Below are 18227 nucleotides of genomic sequence, written 5' to 3'. Positions count from 1 at the left end.
AGACTTTAGGTCTTCAGGTTTGTAGTAGTGAGGAAATTCAACTTGGGGTCAGGAAACAAAGAATATAACTCAGTCTGCTCAACTGGGGGAGTAGGGGGGGAAAGAGTCTTATACCTATCCGTTTCAGTTTCACCACAATGGGATGACATTTAAAGACACTATAGCTGCATTTTGTTGCTTCTCAGTTTAAAATGCTGATACATTATTCACATGAAACTTAAAAAAAGAAAATGGGAAGCCACTCAGCGATAGTTAAGACACTCCCAAGCATCAATGAAAGTGCAAAAAAGAAAAAAGGTCTCGATTGGTTCCTTCCTCTGCAGTCTCTATCCACTGCTGTACAGACCTGCCAGTGTTTACTGTGACCTGATAAAAGCCTACATAATCCTCTACAGACAGTGTGAGACACTACTCATGGTCACAGAAGCATCTTGACAAGCTCATAACAAGACAACAGGATAAAGCAGAAGCTGCAACTACAAGTGAAACTTGTAGAAAGAGGAAATAGTTTACAGTCAACAACGTCACTAGTCTAAATGCCAGAGTTGGTGGTTTCTGGGGACCAATTACCACTCATATTGACGAACTAACATGGCAAACTGACATGATAGTTTGATGTCATTGCATGATGATACAAACACAAAATAAGGGGAGTTCACATGTCTATGAAAAAGGCTCAAACCGAAGGTGGTCAATGTAACATTTTTCTCTTGTAAGTTTGACAGTCAATCTTACCTTCTTTGACAAGCTGCACAAACACTGGATTGTCACCACTGACAGTGAGCCCAAAGCCATTTTCATCTTTCTGGATTATTACACATCGCTGGACCAGACCTGCAAGTGACACAGACCGGAAAGAGAAAGATTTTCACAAGATCAGGAAGTTGAGTAAATTTTTAGTTCACCCAGTTAGTTCACTCTTAGCATGTAGGGTGACGGAATTCCACAATAATCACACTGGGAAGGTGATAAAAAAAAAAAATCAGTCAGTATAAACTTTACACTTTTTCCTCTGCCAAAGCAAAAAGCTGAAGCTGTCTGTGTGTGAGGTAGGTTACTAGAAAGCTCTGCTTTTTTGTTTTTAAACGTCAAAATACAACAGTGGGCTCCACAGAGAATGGCTCCATGGTGCCTTCTTAAATTTTTAATAGAGATTTGGTTTAGATATGTTGAATTTCACACGGCCAAGAAACACTGGACTCTTATTTGTTTCTTCTAGTCATACTATAGGTGGACTGTTTAATAAACAACAAAAGGATCACCTCTGGGGACCAGGGTAGCTTGGCTTAGAGTCCAACAGAGAGCCTTAGGCAGTCATATGGAGATACACACCATTGTTTTGCAAAGAGGCTCCATACACACATTCAATTCAGAGTAGTATCTGAGATGTTAGTGATACTTTAATACGAAGTTACCTTCATATAAGACAGTTTTGCAGACGATTAAAAACGCCAGCCCCCCCAAGCTCAAAGCTACTATTATTATATCTGCCTTTAAAAATGTATTATCCATACTTGGATGAAGGGATTTTGTGCCCCATTACTTTCACTGAAACAGTCCCAAGACAGGACATCTTTGAAGCCAGTGTGGACATGAAAAATGACCAATAAGACTTTCACTGTGTAAATGCATAACACATCATAGACTTGGAAAAATATTGTCCTGAAACACGAATTTATAGTTGCCCAGAACACAAACTATGCACAGTTAATACAATTTGCTGACAACACTACTGTGAGTTGACTTGTATCTGGAAGCGACAAGTTAGTGTACAGAGATTGGGTGTAGAAGCTGTCTGGGTGTTACTCTGCTAATAACCTGGCACTCAGCATCAATAAACCAGGGGGATGATGACTGACTACAGGAGGCGCAGCATGGACCCATCCCTGCTGCTCGCTAGATCAATACAGACTGCATCAAAAGGGTTTCCTTCTTGAATTTCATAGGAACATCGCAGAGGATCTCTCTTGGTCTCCCAACATAACAGCGACAGTTAAAAAAAGACCACCAGAGACTACATTTCCTGAGTGCGCTGCAGAGGAATCACAAAGAGGAAACGCTGTTGGTAGCCTTTTACTGCTTTGCCATCGACAATGTACTGATGTACTGCATCGCAGTGTGGTACACTAGCTGCTCGGCAGCAGACAGGAAAGAGGGTTATCAACACCATCCAGCGAACCATCGGCTACCCAATGTCTTCCCTAGAGGACATCTCCAGCACTCGCCATCTCAGCAGGGCAAAGAAAATAATCAAAGACCCTCCCCACTCTGGACAGCACTTGTTCAACCTTCTGCCCTCAAGCAGGCAGTACAGGTGGACAAACATCCAGGCAAACAGACCTAAAACAGTGTCTTCCCTTACGCCTTCAAAACCCACAACTGCTGTAAATAAAGGAGCACAATATCTATTCTGTGGCGAATGGCATCCCCTTAAGTCCAGTCATCATAAATATACAGACGTCATACACAGATGTCTGCCCTTTACACTTTAATTACTTTTAATGCCAGATTTTTTTTAATTCTTTTAAAATGTTTTATCTAATGTCTTGCACTTTCTAATAGACAATGACAACAAAGGGTCCTCCTCCTCATTATTATTATCATAATCATCATCAAGACTGAGTAGACAAACAAATAAAAAAAAAACCTATTTAGAATATAGAACCCTATTCAAAAAAAGTTGGAACCATTATTGATAATTTAAATTAAACAGTACAAAGACAAAATATGACATTTTTAAAAAGGTACAACCATGATTGTTTTTTTTGTTTTGTTTTTAAAAAATAAATAAATGATTTAAATACAGTGTTAGTTAAAGTTTCCAAAGGCCTGGTACAGCCATAACAGAAGCTAGGTAAACCAGGTTTAAAAAAAAAAAAAAAAATTAAGTTACTTAGAAACACTTTAGTAACATGACCTGCTATGAAAAGAATGTGGATGTTAAACAGCCCCAACCAATTAGACAATTGAAAACATTTTAAATGGGAACTACAACAAAGGAAGCCCTGAACTATGAAATACCTAAATTTCTGAATCACACATGCTGGAAAAATGTTTCGCTTTAAAAAAAAAAAAAGCAATCAGTCGTTTCAGTTTACAAATGCTTAGACAGTGTGTTTAAAAAAAATGCCCTCTGTACTATAAGCTTCAAATTTCAAGTACGCATATCTTTATTTACAAAACAACAGTTTCAACATATAATATTTTGTCTTTGCACTATTTTTCATTAAGTATGAGCTTCCACAACCTGGGTCACTTAATTGTCTTTTAGTTAGGACTATGCTTAATACATGTCTGCAAAACAAGCCGATATCCACCCGTTTCCCAGAATTGTTCAAAATGAGTTTCAAATCACTGCTTTGTTTTTATTTACATTTTACACAGGGTCGCACCTTTCCTTGGAAACAGGTTACATATGAGGCCATTTCAGAAACTGATCTGACGACTCAGTTTAAGTAGATGTTATCTCACAGGTTAGAAAGAGGAACGTTACTTTTCAGGTTCTTCGCATTTCTTTTAAATGGCTCCACAACCTTCTATCTGGCCAGCACATTGTCACAAGACATAAAAGAAAACATTACGCAAAGTACACAAATGCTTAAATACATAAATGTAGTCTCATATTATTTAAACAAACAACTCCCCCCCCCCCCAAAAAAAAAAAACCCAGAAGACTATAGCTACAAAGAACTGTCTTAAATTGTCATTTCAACATTGTAAAAACTGACGAAGGTATCCAGTGGTCTTGTCATCAGAAGAGAGGTAAGTCAATCGATAGGTAGGTTGGGGGTTGGAGAATAGAAGGAACAGCAGCTAATATGTGGAGAGAGGTTAGAGGAGCCAAAAGCTCTGGGCTGGGGGGGGAAGGGTGTAGAGAGAGAGGGTTAGGTATAGATGAAGGAGTGAGGAGGAAGGGAGGGGGAGAGGGCACGGGTGTCAGGGAAGCAGATGAAGCCATATGAATTCAAGAGCTGGTGTGAATTTGCCTCTAGATGCTCATCTCTCTCTCCCTATACTTTAAAGCATTTAAAATTCTTTGGTATTTATAAACCATGAGGAGTGGGACTCCTGACGTGATCTGAGCTAATGTATAATTCAGAGATTCAACTTTAATGTAATCAGCACCCACCAATGATACGAAACTTACACTAGAGAATAAAGTGACCTTCTGTATTGTATCATCACCACAGTAACACAAAAGGTAAAAAAGTCACAGCCCAGAGCATTAAAAAGGCAGAACAATTTCATTTCATTAAAAGCTGGAGTTTTAAGACTTTCAATTCTCACTGCTCTTTTGTTGTCTTAAAAAAAAAAAAAAAAAAAAAAAAATGCTAAAGTTGCACCAGACCGGAAAAAGATAAGAGACAACGATCTGTTTGTTTCAAAGTGAACAAATACGCCAATGCTTTGTTGCATATGATATTAAGGGTTTACCTTTGTCAACTGTACCCTTTGGTGAGTTTATACTATCTCAGCTCAAACTGGCATTTCTGACAGCTGCTTTAAGAATTTGTTTTGTCAATTCATTGCATGTGAGGCAAGCCACATGCAGTCAGTTGGCTGCAGTGACCACGTGTCTCTGCCTGTAAATGTACTCGTGTCAGTGTAGATGAAGTAACAAGCATGAAAGCAAAGTCGAATGGGTTTATAAAGACCAGAGGGACACCCAAGTGGCTTTGTTTACTTAGATTCTAATAAACATATCACTAAATCCAATGTTTGGTCCTTGTAATCATGTAGGCAGATCCTATACTTAAATTAGCTCATTCATTTGAAAAGTACAATAATACTACATACCAAATGTTCACAAAAAGGTTGACTACTATAAGCTATTGCACTGATCATAAAATAAAACGAAATAAATAAATAATCGCTGTAAAAAATATATGCGTTGGCTGCCTATCTCTTAATAAATTCTATACTGATTTCCATTTTTTAAAGAGCAGATAAACAAGGAGTTGAATGTATCCCAGTTGAGCTGATATCTTGGCAGTGATTATGAGGACAGTTTATTTTAATACCAGCCAGCATGGTCACATAAGTAAAACATCTATAGGCAATCTCACACCAGGAAGCGTGTACAAATGCAGCTGCCACACCAGCCATTCAAGCAGGAGCTTCTTACCACAGGACTCAGGCTTCCCCTCTGGTAGCACACTGCTGCTGCCACTCTTCTGCACCACCAGAGCTTCTGCTCACAGCCCCCACCACACAGAACGCAGAGCAGACAGCACACATTCACATACACATAAAGAAACAACACAAGGAAAGGAAACACAAAACAGGAAAGAGAAAATCATGAGGGAGAAATAAACATGGGAGATGAAAAATTAAACGCACAAATCGGCAGTTTAACAAAAAAAAAATAAAAAATAAAAAATGATTTGGCTAGGCACTGGAAAAACTGAAAGTAGCTGAAGATTAACTAGCTTGTTTTTTAGTACCTTTTTATTTTCAACTACCCACATATCTATAGATCTACTTACTCCAAATATAATTACAGGGGCCACACGCTTTCAAAACTGAAAACCCCATTCAAATGATAAGCTCAAGTCTGATTTTATATTAAACATATAAATAGTCCTGAAAATAAAAAAGGTTACAAAAGGCCAAGATTGCATCTGGCTTCTTTAATGAAAATTCTGCGCTAATAACACAATGGCCATAAAAGTGTAGCTGTACACTTAAACCTAACATTCATTTAGGTCTGGTATATTCAATTTTGCCACCAGTTTTATCATGATGAATAAGCAGCTAGTGAAATTGCATGCAATTTTGGGTGTGTCTCCCCACCACAGAGGGTGGTTTTATAAGTTGTGGCAAAGGGGATGATGCTAAAAATAATTCCAAAATCAAGTTTCCATCAACAGCAGAGAAACTTTTCTTAGGCCAGCAATTAAAATAAGGAGGCTGACTTTTTTTTTTTTTTTTTTTTTAAACAAATAATCAGTTTTTGTGGGAAACAGTGATCTAAAAAGTCAGTTTTAATACACATCTAGAGTGTCTGCCTACTTCTGTATATCCTTAATAAACCCAAACCACTTTGAAATTAGAGAAAAAAGGCACATATGGAGAAAACCTAGGAAAAGATTATTAGAGTTCATGCAAGCAAATAAAAAAGGTACAAGCTGCAATACAGACCATGCAGACATGCAAAATTTCAGGACATAAATGTAACACGAGTAGAAAACAAAGATGTACAAAAAGTACATTTAAGAATGAGGTGCATCTTGCTGGATTGGTACATTTTGTTTAATCGCTACATAGCTAAACATCAAAGAAATGTATGCAAGAAGATTTTAGTCTGATGCCAGACAAAGACAAGCAGCAAAGCGCATGTCTTAACTGAGAGAACTCATCTTGTCTGTGTTTTGTTGCATCATTCACAGATAAGCCACCATGTGGTACAGAGGATTTTCTTTTTTTTTTGTTGTGAATACAGAAGCTTCAGTCATATCTCGAATCACACTCAACTGATTGCTGACAAATACCACCGGGACTGTCACCATATCAGACGAGTCTGTCTCTGAAACATAACAATTTCACCCTGCAATAAACTGGAAACTGGAGTGCATAACAAGCTCAGTGGCTTTTTATGCACTTCAAGTATGCATGCACACATGAGACCACCCAACCACTCAAGCATACAAAACCCACTTATTTATGTAAAACTGTGAGACACGTGAACATAATACACACACAGAGCTACTGATTTTTCAGTCCATTAATCAAACAGTTCTCTGCTTATCAGCTTAACACTGGCAATAATGAAACGTAAGCTTTCTGATAAACACTTGTAAAGCTCTGCCAACATAACCATTAAAGACACATTATACTGTCTGTTAACTGAATTAACTCCCGAAAAGATGATTCAAACTCCTACTAATAATAAATTATTTTCATCCAATGACAAACAAACAGTTATCACAGATCAGACCACACACGTGAAGACTGATGTAAAGCTGTCATTTTAAACTCATACAATAATCAAGCACAAAGCATAGAGCAAGATACAAACATGCCTTGAGCAAATCATCATGAGCACATTTGTTCTATGAGACAATTTGTGAGTGTGAGAGTTGGAGAGAAAAAAAGAAAAGAAGACTGTCAGACAGAAACATGTGAGGCATTCAAAGACCGAAGGAAGAGATGGAAACACACATTGTCATGGACTGAAGCAGAGCGAGTAGGAAAACCACATTCAAGCATAGAAATGAAAGTACAAAGTTACCTGTAGGGTCAAACTCATTGGAGGGAATTGAATTTTTTTCACTTTTGGGTTTCTTGTCTGGGGGGTGGTCTTTACTGAGAATGCTGCTGGTTCTATAGAAAGGGGAACAGATGAGTAAAAGGTCAACCAAGTGGTAGAACAGTACAAGACCAGCATTTGTCCAGTAAGAACAATCACATACAACAATGCAGACTTTTACACATAGCACTGTTTTTAGTGAAAAGGTCACTATAATGTATGCACATCTTACAGTACTGCTACAGAATAAGCCTGGCTTTCATGCAAGTAAAGACCCGGAGTAACCGCAGCAACAGTAAGAACCAACTACTGTCCTTTTTATTCTTGAGAATAAAATGCAGGAGGACCTCCTAGCGTATGAATCATGCCGAGTGTGTCTACTGTATAATGTGACACGCTGAGAGGAAGTGGAGGCGCTCTCCTGAGTGCCCAAAGAGCAAGGCCAGAGAAAGGACGCTTCTCAGCGGAGATACCACAAGGCCAGACTCCGGCTTGAACCTCGGGAGGCTATGTATGGCTGCCTCTGCCTATACTGGCCCCAACTGTGAAAGGCCACTGTTCTGTTCACAGTGAAAGGCAGCGATGGGCCGCCCTTAAAAGAGGGACCCCTTTGTCCGTCACTCTGTGTGTGTGTGTGTGTGCGTGTGTGTGCGCGCGCATGCATGAGGGGGGGTGTTTGGTCCGCACTCTAAAGACTTCTGTGTTACAGCATACCAGGCCTAGTAAAATCTGCCTCATTTCCCTCATGCAGAGCTCTGTACATGTATAGGACTGGGTGGTGTGTTATGTGTGTGTTACCACAGGATTCCCTATTCATAAGGGTGTATGTGTCAGCAATCGAATAAGATAAAGATTCTTACCTGTTTGCTTTCTTGGGAAACCTGCAAGATGAAACAGAATAACAGTTAGCATCCTACAGAAATCTGCTGACAGACTACTAATGTAATGTAGAGATAAAAAAAAGCTAGGCTGCTTATTCCTGTTTGGAGAGTTAAAAAACAAAAAACAAGATGTCGTGCTGACAGCTTCTCATGAGACCCATATAGTAGTAAACATGATAATCCCGATCAAACATCAGAGTTCTTCAGCTGCAGATTAAAGCGTTTTCCAGGTCAAATGTCCTCTGCCTCTCAGATCTCATCTGTGTGCATGTGCTGTGATCTAGTTCTTCAGACATCATAGCTTCACTGTAATAATCATATCGTAATCATACACAGGGCCTTCGAAGTGGCATGCTCATTGCCACAGAGTGCGGCAGTGATGAAATAATTAGGGGATATAGTCAGCACCATATTGGAAAACGCAATGTTTTCCAGGATACTCGAGATCTGCCTTTTTCTTTGGCAGACAAAGCATGAAAGAAAATTTATAGACTAGACAATTTAAAGAAATACTACACTGTTAACAGCAGCTGTAGGTGTTCATTCTCATGTTTAAGAGACAGCATTAACAGAGTCACCCAAGGCACACAAGAGTCGGCTGGACCTTGCACTTTGTACAGTTTCTAAACCAAATTTTACTCCAGTACTCAAAGATAAGATATACATGCCAAAAAATGTGTTTTAGCCTCTGAAAGTGATTAAAGAGAATCAAAGACAATCTATTCCAACGCAACGTGGCAAAGGGTCACAGATTTTAATATTGATTTATTTTGTTTAACCTAGCAAAGTATCTTAAAACTCTTAGTGTTTGAGTTGATTATAAGAGTGCCACTGCAACACTCGTCAGCACTCCAAGTTGGGGTCCACACAGTCAGCACTACTCATTTTTCTCCAGAAAGACTGAGCCATAATTTGCCATTTTACATCATTTAGTATGAGAAACCACTTCAACCAGCCCAAATTAGACTCTGTTTTATTATTTTTAACTGTGAAGAAGTGGAAAACATGGAAAAGATTGGTGTCTCACTGTGGAAATAATCACACAGCAGTGAAATCCATTTTCACACTTTGCTGTAATACCCCAAAGTCTTTATTCAGACTTGTACATGTGTGCTACATGCTACACTAAATGCTTGTGAAAATGAAAAAAGAGAAAAACAAGAGAAAATGCACAGTATATGAACACAAATAACTACTCACTCTAAAATAATACTGTTAGGTAAAAAGGAGGTGTCATGACTTACTAGCCACATTAACTCCCTTTATCCTTGTGACACTGTGTCTCATTCAGGGCCATGCAGGGGCAGCTGAATGGCTCGTTTATGAAAATGCCTCAGACTGTAATAAGTTCCAGAGCTTACAGCAGGGGGAAAAAAACTAGTTTTAAGTAACCCATTCCCTAAGAAACCTCTGAATTGGAAGGATGGAAAAGTCAGCACACAAATACACACACTGTGAAATGCTACATGCAAATGCGCAAGCTGGGAGACGGCAAAAATGAGTAGGCACATGTTTTTGTTTGATCATATAGGAGCAAATGAAAGCATGACAGTGAAACCAAGAGGATGGATGACACATCAAACTGTCTACAATGACTGTAGACATGACTGTGCTGAAATATGCTTATAATAGTGCCTTTTGAAATATTGCTGTGGTTCCTCTTCATGAAGTCTTGCACTTGGTAAAACTGTTTGAAGGGAACTGAAAAAACATTTGTTCAGAAGGGCAACATCATTTTACATCCTAAAAAAAGACATGAGTCAGAGCCAGCACAGTCTCTAGAAGAAATAAGAGAAACACCTAGCATGAAATCACTTGCCTATAAAATGCATATAAAGACTGAGATGAAGGACAAAGGTAGTTATGAAAAAATATGCAAGAAATGGTACAAACAAGAGAAAAGTGGTAAAAGAAAGTAGTGGCACAGCAAGTTTTAAAAGGGACAACAAAACTTCAAACACATGGTAGAGATGAAAAAACAGATTGAATCCTTAAAATGAATACATATGTTTAAAAGAAGTATTGAAAATGGGGGATCACTATGTAAGTTTAAGGATATCAAACAAACTAATATTCTTTAAATTATAGGTACTATTCCTAAATCGAGAAATATCCCGCTGCGCAGAATCCTGAAGCTGCCACACTTTTGGTTAAAGTTTGTGAAAACACACCACTTCAGAGCTTGACTGTTAAACATCCCTAGTTGCCTCTGGCAAGCAAATCTATACTACATCTAACCATTTAAAGGTCTGGGTTCTGTCATTTACAAACGAATGCTTCCAAAGTTATTATAAAAATAGATACAGGCTAAATTAAAAAAAATAAATAAAAACTTTCCATCTAAGGACAACTTTCCGCCTGGGTGGATGTGAGCACTGTTGTCACATTGGTTTTGGCACTCAACCAGTGCAGAGGGGAAAAAAAACTGAAAGAAAAGGAATAACAACGACGCCCGGGCATCACAGCAAAACTACAGCACAGTCCCGCTGAGAGTGAGACAGGCCTGCTATGGAAACAGTGCTTCTGAATAACTGCTGAATGTAAAGGCTGTCTGGTAATTTGCTGTGTGACATCACAAATTATAAGCGAGAAACATGGCACTAAAGGAATCATGAATATACATTTTTGACCAAATCAAAGATAATACTTGTTTGATCCCTCTTAGGATGAGCCGGTCATCTGATTTGTAGATGACTCTGCATAAACAGAGTTGTAGCATTGAGCTACAATCGAGCATTGATTGTAGCATTGAGATGGTATTTATTACAGTTTTAAATGTGTTTTGTGGCATATCTACTTTTACTGTAAGAATAGAGTTTGTAAGTCTATTTGCATATAGCGGCTTACTGTGTGTATAATATGAACTGGAATCAGTTTTCAGCTGTAAATGTAGCTGTAAGTTTGGGAAACATTGCCTATGCAGAAAAGAAGGATAACATGCATTAATCAAAGTTTTCCAAAACTTTTTTGGTCAGGTATAGTTGACATGAGACAATGACAGATAGGGGCTTCATCATATTAGCCCAAACTGACAGTCAAAAAGGTGGATCATATTCACATAACAACTGCTAATCCATCTTTGAAGTAATAGTTATTTACTTTAGTCATAACTCATTCCCCATTTGTTTCTCTGTGCATCTACATAATGGTATGTTAACTGCATGTTAAAAAAAAAAAAGGCAAAAAAAACAAAAAGAAAAAACAACACACATAACAGAAATACTGTTTTTTACAGAAAGGTTTTTTTTTTTAAACTTTTGGCACTGGTAAACTCTCCACAGCTACTGTGACTGTTGTCTAAGACTAAATTGGTGACAGCCAATTTGAAGCTGCAAAGTTTCAATGTGGGCGCAAGTGTCCTCAGCTTAAAATAAGACATTTAAAGATGGGTAAGATAAACCATATTTCTACAACACTTAGATAACTGACGACAAGTCATCATACCCGATACATGTAACAGAATGACAAACAAAGGCTTAAAAGTCTCATTTTATTTTGGTTTTGTCTCAAGCAAAAAGGACTGATAAATACACAGTTCTATTAAGTCTGTAAGACAAACAGAATAGAGTGTGACAATTTTTTATAATAATTACATTTCAGTGCATCAATAACAATAACAGGTTTTGTGGTTCCCATAACCCACCAAATTAAATTACAATCATAACAGTAACTAAAGAGTAGGGCTGGGCCATATCATACCGTTCGCGGTAATACCGGTATAATGTTGGGCAACAATAAGAAAATGAAATATCGCGATAGAATATGGGTAAAACGCACATGCGCGGTGCCTTTGTTTTCATACCAACATGGTGGACAAAGCATGGCGGCGACGCAGAATGAGAAGGGCGAAAGCAGATCGTTGAATGAAACGGATGAACCAGAATTGGTTTGTAAAAATGCTGCAACTTCAGTGGTGTGGAACTGGTTTAGCTTTCGTCCTTCAGATAAACAACAAAGCACTATTTTTGGTAGAGCATGCTAGTGGGCCGTCGTTATCACCATGTTTTTTGGAAAATACGGCACACTTAAAATCAATCCTTTGAGTTTTCTGAAAATCAACAGTGCCCCTTATAATCCCATGTGCCTTATGTATGAATTCTGGTTGTGTTTACTGACCTCGAAACGATTGTATGTGGTACACAGCGCTCGAAAAATCTGTCAAATGTTTTAGTACGACTTTCCTAAGCTACGAAGCCGCACCGCTTGATGGATTGTCGGAGCATTACGGCTATCGTAGGCAGGAGCCTCGCGGAGTGATACGTACTGTGCTTCAACATAATATTACAGTATTGTGTGTGTATAACCTCTTTTTAAGTTTTGTGGATAATATACATGGTTATGCTGAGGATATGTCGGCCAATTTCCACTGGAAATGCCTTTTGGTTAAACTGTCAGCACGGAATTTGCATTTGCACTGTTAAATTTTTATATAACTTTAACGCACATAAAAAACAGCTGCTTGTTTAAGTGAAAATACATGGATGTTTGTTTGTTTTTTTGCACTAATAAATTTATGGAGTTGTAAAGTATTTTTTCTAGTGTCAATTATATCGTCAGTTATATCGTTATCGCAAATTTTCAAATGTATATCGTGATAAATATTTTTGGTCATATCGCCCTGCTCTACTAAAGACAGAGTTGAAAAGAAATACTTTTCATTCTACATACTCTTCAGAAACTAAATATACCATATTTCTCGGACCACAAGGTGCACCAGATTATAAGGCGCACTGTCGATGAACGGGTCTGTTTTCATACATAAGGCGCACCGGATTATAAGGCGCACTAAGCGAAACAAAACAGTAAGATAAGTCAAATTTTACTCAACTCATTCTTCTTGCTTCCTCCACTTCCAAACCATTGATTCATTAATCTTGAATTGTCTCGCAGCTGCTCTATTCCCATGTTCTTGCAGTATATTAATGACTAACCTCATATTGTGGATGGGTTATCTCAGTTGTTCTCCTGACTGAAGTTTGGTCCGTTTACAGCATCCTGCCATGCGATTGCATTCGTCCATAACCATCGGGAACTTTTATCGAGTGGAAAAAAGTTAGCATTCATCCTCCAGCTTCACTGTGTTTATGTTATGCTAACATAGCTGTGTCGCTAGCGATCACATAGCACATCATTATATACCAGCTAGTCCAACTTCAATAACGCTACAAACGTCACTGCTGTTTAGTTTTCTGTCTTCATTTATGTTGGAAGTGATAACAGAGCTGTACGTTTTCATTTTTTCAGAAATCTCTCAGAACATGCTATATCATGTTTAGCTGGAAACTAGCGAGCTAACTTCCTGCTAACTTCTAACTCTTTTAAATGTAATAAATTCTGTTTTCATGGATGCCTAGATGTTAAACTTAATTGTTACACCTGGTAAAGCAGCAACGCAGATCATTTTATTAAAGATGAATGAATTGAGACAGTTTTTAACTCTCAGTGATGCTGCAGTGTTCGTTTTGACTTTGGGACCTGAAATGGACGGAGGTTTGGACGCAGATTACTCCGTGAGGCTCCTGACTACGCTAGCCGTAATGCTCAGACAATCTATCAAGTGGTGCGGCTTCGTAGCTTACCAAAGTCGTACTAAAACATTTTGTGACAGATTGTTGAGCGCCGTGTACCACATAAAATTGGTTCAAGGTCAATAAGCACAACCAGAATTCATACACCGGACTATAAGGCGCACTGTCGATTTTTGAGAAAATTAAAGGATTTTAAGTGCACCTGATAGTGCAGAAAATACGGTATATATATTTTTCTGCATGAAAAATATCAATAAGTGATTAAAGCTGTAATCTTTAGGACTGTTCAGGTAAAGAGTAAACTGGAAATACATTAAATAGTGTAGTTTTTTCTTCTTTTATATTCAACTCATCACATCTGTAGTTAAAGAGAAACTGAAAAGCGGTATTAAGTGGAACATGGATTTTGGTCCAAAAACAATGCTACCTTGGTTTGTCAATTTACGACAACAGCATGCATTCATAACACTAACCCAAGGGTTACTGTCCAAGAAAAGTAATTGTCATGGCCACATGGATAGCTAAGTATCTTAATTGGCTGAACTGGGAGTGTTTCAGGCTTACAATTGGGAGTGTAGCTCAGGCTTACAATTCAGGTTTGTCTAACAATATCTGTGCTAGCTGGAGTTAAACAATGAAAAGGAAAAAGAGTAGTTGTGACTAAGCAAATTCTGATAAGAACTGGTTGCTGTGGCATAGATTCTGATAGATTCTGACTGCAGCGACTGCAAAGTCTGCTAGTCTGTTCATACTATAGGGTCTCCCTTCATAGTTTGTAGTGAAAAGTATTACTGACGTACACTAAAGCCCATAACTTCACAGTACATACTCTTATTGACGATCATCTCCACGGCCCCTCCTCCCCTGATAATACTATGAAAACTGTGCAAAGTTTTAATTCTTATCAAGTCTCCATTAATTGTTTATGTCAGGTTTCAAGGACTGTATAAAACAAGTAAAGCATTTTTCATTTTTTTAGATTTGCTAGAACAAACAAGAGTATAAAAGACTCAGTGTTAATAATCACTGGTTGCAGTACAAAAACATACAAAGGACAGCATGATATGAACAGAAAATTTGCGGTGCAGTTTAAGTATTAAACAAAACAGCTTCTGAGTTTGCTTGCAGAAGTTGCACACTGATGCAACACTCTAAACAGCCTTCTTAGTAATAAAAAAACCAAAACCATCTTGGACCGTGTGAATCCTGTTACTACACTGACAACGACTTAATTCTTCTACATTGTGGTTTTTGTTAGAACATTTTTAGATCACAGCTTACATGTAGATCTAAGAGAAGCTACAAAACCAACTTGCTAAAACCAGCTTTATTTTTTCCCTATGAAACCTCACAGACAACACTCACACTTCATTCAATACTTCAGATCCAGTTATATAAAGTCTAAGTGAGGAACCTCTTCCTGGACGGAGCCATTAACTGTGCAGTGAGCGAGAAAGGGAGAAGAAGGCAGAGTCAGAACAGGGTGGGATAGGAGGGAGGGGCAGCACTGGAGCGGGCCTGGGCTTGAATGCTCCATTGAGGTTTGGTGTTTTGATGGAAAACTGTGGCAGAGCTGGGCCAACTGCAGCAACAGTGGCAGCAAGAGAGGCCGGGACCAGACCAGCCCGTGGAGAGAGGAAAAAGAAGAGAAGGAGGGAGGACGAACAGCCCTAAGGGAGCTCTGATGCACAGCCATTTCTGTGCACAGGTCTCCCACACTAAAGAGGAAGGGAAACGGTATATAAGGAACTAGGCAAAGTAATGCAAGATTCAGAGGAAATACTTCGGATTACTCTCGGTTCCTCTTAGAATTAATCTAAGCAGACCTAGGGAGATTATTAAAGTTTATCTCAGAGCTGTATTATAATGCGTTTTGTATGCCAACAGAGAAAAATAAAACATTTCATACTCAAGGTAAGATCTGGCAGGATGCATCAAGGTAGGAAAACAGTTGGCTTCATAAGCCAAGCATTACCTTTACTATCTCTGGTCATACAAAGCTGCTGTTGTAACTTGCATTAAAGGAAGTTGCAATAATGCAAGTCCCCTACCAGAAGCAGAGCAATACAGTTCACAGCACAGCCAGGCGTTGTTGGGGCTAGAAGGGGTGGTGCCGGTCTGTTACTAGTGTAGGATTGGACACTTTGGGAGTTGCCTGCGGAGATCAGACTGAGGTGTGTCCATTCCAGGAGTTGAAGTGTATACCATCACACAGCTACACACCCTGAGATGGTAGATTTCTTTGGAAAATTTTGCAGAGCTGAACTGCAGGTCTGTGGTGATGGCATCATGTCCTCAGCTGGATATCAGTGCTACATTATGCCACTGGCCAGCCAAGTACCTTATGGAACTGGCAAAATCTGCTTTTTTCCCCATCCCATCTCCTTAGAAGTAAGATTTCATCTCCACTGTGTAATAATACAGTCACTTGAACAGTCTGATTCATGCCTGCAGCTGGCCAATGAGAGAGAACACAAAGAGACTGCTTATTATCTAATCTATATACCTGAGTCACACAATTTGGGTGCACACACAAAAAACACAGTCTGCTTGACGTCACTCCCTATGCTTCCCTGCCAATGACAAAGAGGTTCTCTACACCCACACCATCATTTTCTCTTTATAAACCACTGTCTGCACTTCACCCTGACCTCATGTCAAATGCAATGATGTCACTTTCAATATGTGACCTAAGCATAGTTACCATGTGGTGCTGTGTACACTGAAATATGGATTTACAGAAAGAAGGATTAAGTAAGTGTACGAGACAGAGAGAGTGAGAGAGACAGGAAAGGAGGTGTGGTGTGTACTGGAGAGACAAGACCAATAGCTTTGGAGCTCAAGCTACAGCCTCAGGGGGAAAACTGTGCCCTTTCTGCCCCAATAAACCTCATCAGGATTCCTGACATGAAGGCCGGGGGATAGACATTTCTTCACGCTATGCTGTCTGCTGTCCTCGAGCACTGGGAAAGGAAGGAAGGTGGCTGAATATGCTACTCTGCCAAAACGTTTGAAGTTATGAGGCCTAATACAACAAATGGCAAACTTTTCTAATCAATGAGCAACTTCTCTGAACTCACAAGACTTTTAATGTGCGGATGACACAATATTTTTTTCCCCCCGCTAATCATCTTTTCAGGTTGAAGATCATAAAATATTCATTCAAGGACATTATGCTCATTAAAGCAATTTAGCCCGAGAAAAGCAAGATAATTTCAAAAATAATTTGTCACTAAGGGAAACAGCCTATCCTAGGGATATTCACTGGCCTACAAGAATATGTAAACAGAAGACTGCGGAAGAAAAAGTATCCCCACATATTCCCTGTCCTGCCTTTCTTTTCTTGTTTTGGCTATCTGCTATCAAAGGAATGTTATACGATTAAAAAACTGTGGGTAGGTAATACAACTTGTGTTTTTAGAATGGTTCTTGTAGCACCCCCCCAAAAAAAGAAAGAAAAGAAAGCAGGCGTGTGTCAGTCTGTTGAGTCATCTCTGAATCAGCTGAAACAGGCAGTGTAAGATTAATCACAGTGCAGCCGCATGTTGCTAGCTCGCTCCACAATACAGCCTTTCATAGCAAACACAGAAAACATTCAATTAGAGCATCTCTCCATCCTGAGGACTCTCAACATGGCAATTAAAATGCATCCAATGAGCTACAGCCGGGATGCTGCTTTTTAACGTCAACTATCCATTTCCGGCTATTTTAGACAAAGACTGGATCCAAAAAGTACCAGAAATTAAGTTATAATATAATTTCTTTATCAACTTGACATGCCGAGAAATAAATACTGTAAAAGCAATTTATCTTCAAATCTATTGGAGCACTGAGCATAATAGCATGGCTTCTTCACTGCCACAGTTAGCTTGAAGGCAGCAGCCTAGTTTAAGCCCACAAAGCCCTTACATGGACATGTGAGGACTTGACACTTGGGTAAGACAGCTCTGTTTCCTCGTCCCCCTTTTCTTTATTGTTGTGATCCTGTCTTTCATGAAGTGAAAGTAATGTTTGAGCCCTGAAGCTCTTCTGGCTAACAGCACAGGAGGGGCAGGACAGTATAGGGTGTCCACATGCATCAACATCACATAGTTGGATGATAGACCCCCAACTCTCTCAATGCTCAAGAGGCCCAGCTAATATCCAGGCTCCACCCACTATCCAACATCACCACCCCTGGGCCACTGGTTCTTTCATTCCCCTGTCTTCTCCATGCCATTTTCTAGATATATTTCTTTCCTTTTATTAGCTTGAGATAAGAAGAATTATTAATACTCTTAAAAAAGTAATGAAAAAGACCCAGACAATTTCACTGGGTTGCAGTTTTCACCTTACCACTTTTTATTTGTACTTTGGTGTAATAGTAAAGTACTCTCTATTCTAACATGAACCACAATAAAACGTAGTAATAACAGGAGAGAGAGGTTGATTAAAGCAAAAAAGCCATAATAACATGGATGTTATTATGGCTGAAAAAGAGTGAAACAGAGCTGGATGAGAATGAACAGAGTTGGTGTGTGCCTGCGAAAGTGACACTCAGGTGTGAGCAGTAGTCCTAAGATCCGTATT

At 39.0% G+C, this 18227-nt stretch overlaps 1 protein-coding gene across 3 annotated transcripts in view; it reads right to left on the bottom strand.

Moving 5' to 3' along the window:
* Window positions 1-18227, bottom strand: part of arhgef12a (Rho guanine nucleotide exchange factor (GEF) 12a) — a 41402-nt gene that overhangs the window by 15328 nt on the left and 7847 nt on the right. For 2 of the 3 annotated variants that reach the window (XM_031749881.2, XM_039598139.1), the window contains 4 exons: window positions 8110-8130; window positions 7232-7323; window positions 5126-5191; window positions 736-834 (listed from right to left, as the gene is read on the bottom strand). In XM_031749881.2, coding sequence (XP_031605741.1) covers window positions 736-834; window positions 5126-5191; window positions 7232-7323; window positions 8110-8130 — 278 coding nt within the window. The remainder of the gene's footprint in view (window positions 1-735; window positions 835-5125; window positions 5192-7231; window positions 7324-8109; window positions 8131-18227) is intronic. The other variant, XM_039598140.1, reaches the window with a different exon arrangement.

The sequence above is a fragment of the Oreochromis aureus genome, linkage group 14, assembly GCF_013358895.1.
Source record: "Oreochromis aureus strain Israel breed Guangdong linkage group 14, ZZ_aureus, whole genome shotgun sequence".
NCBI lineage: Eukaryota > Metazoa > Chordata > Actinopteri > Cichliformes > Cichlidae > Oreochromis > Oreochromis aureus.
Note: the sequence above shows the minus strand (reverse complement) of the source record. Positions and strands in the feature narration are given on the sequence as shown.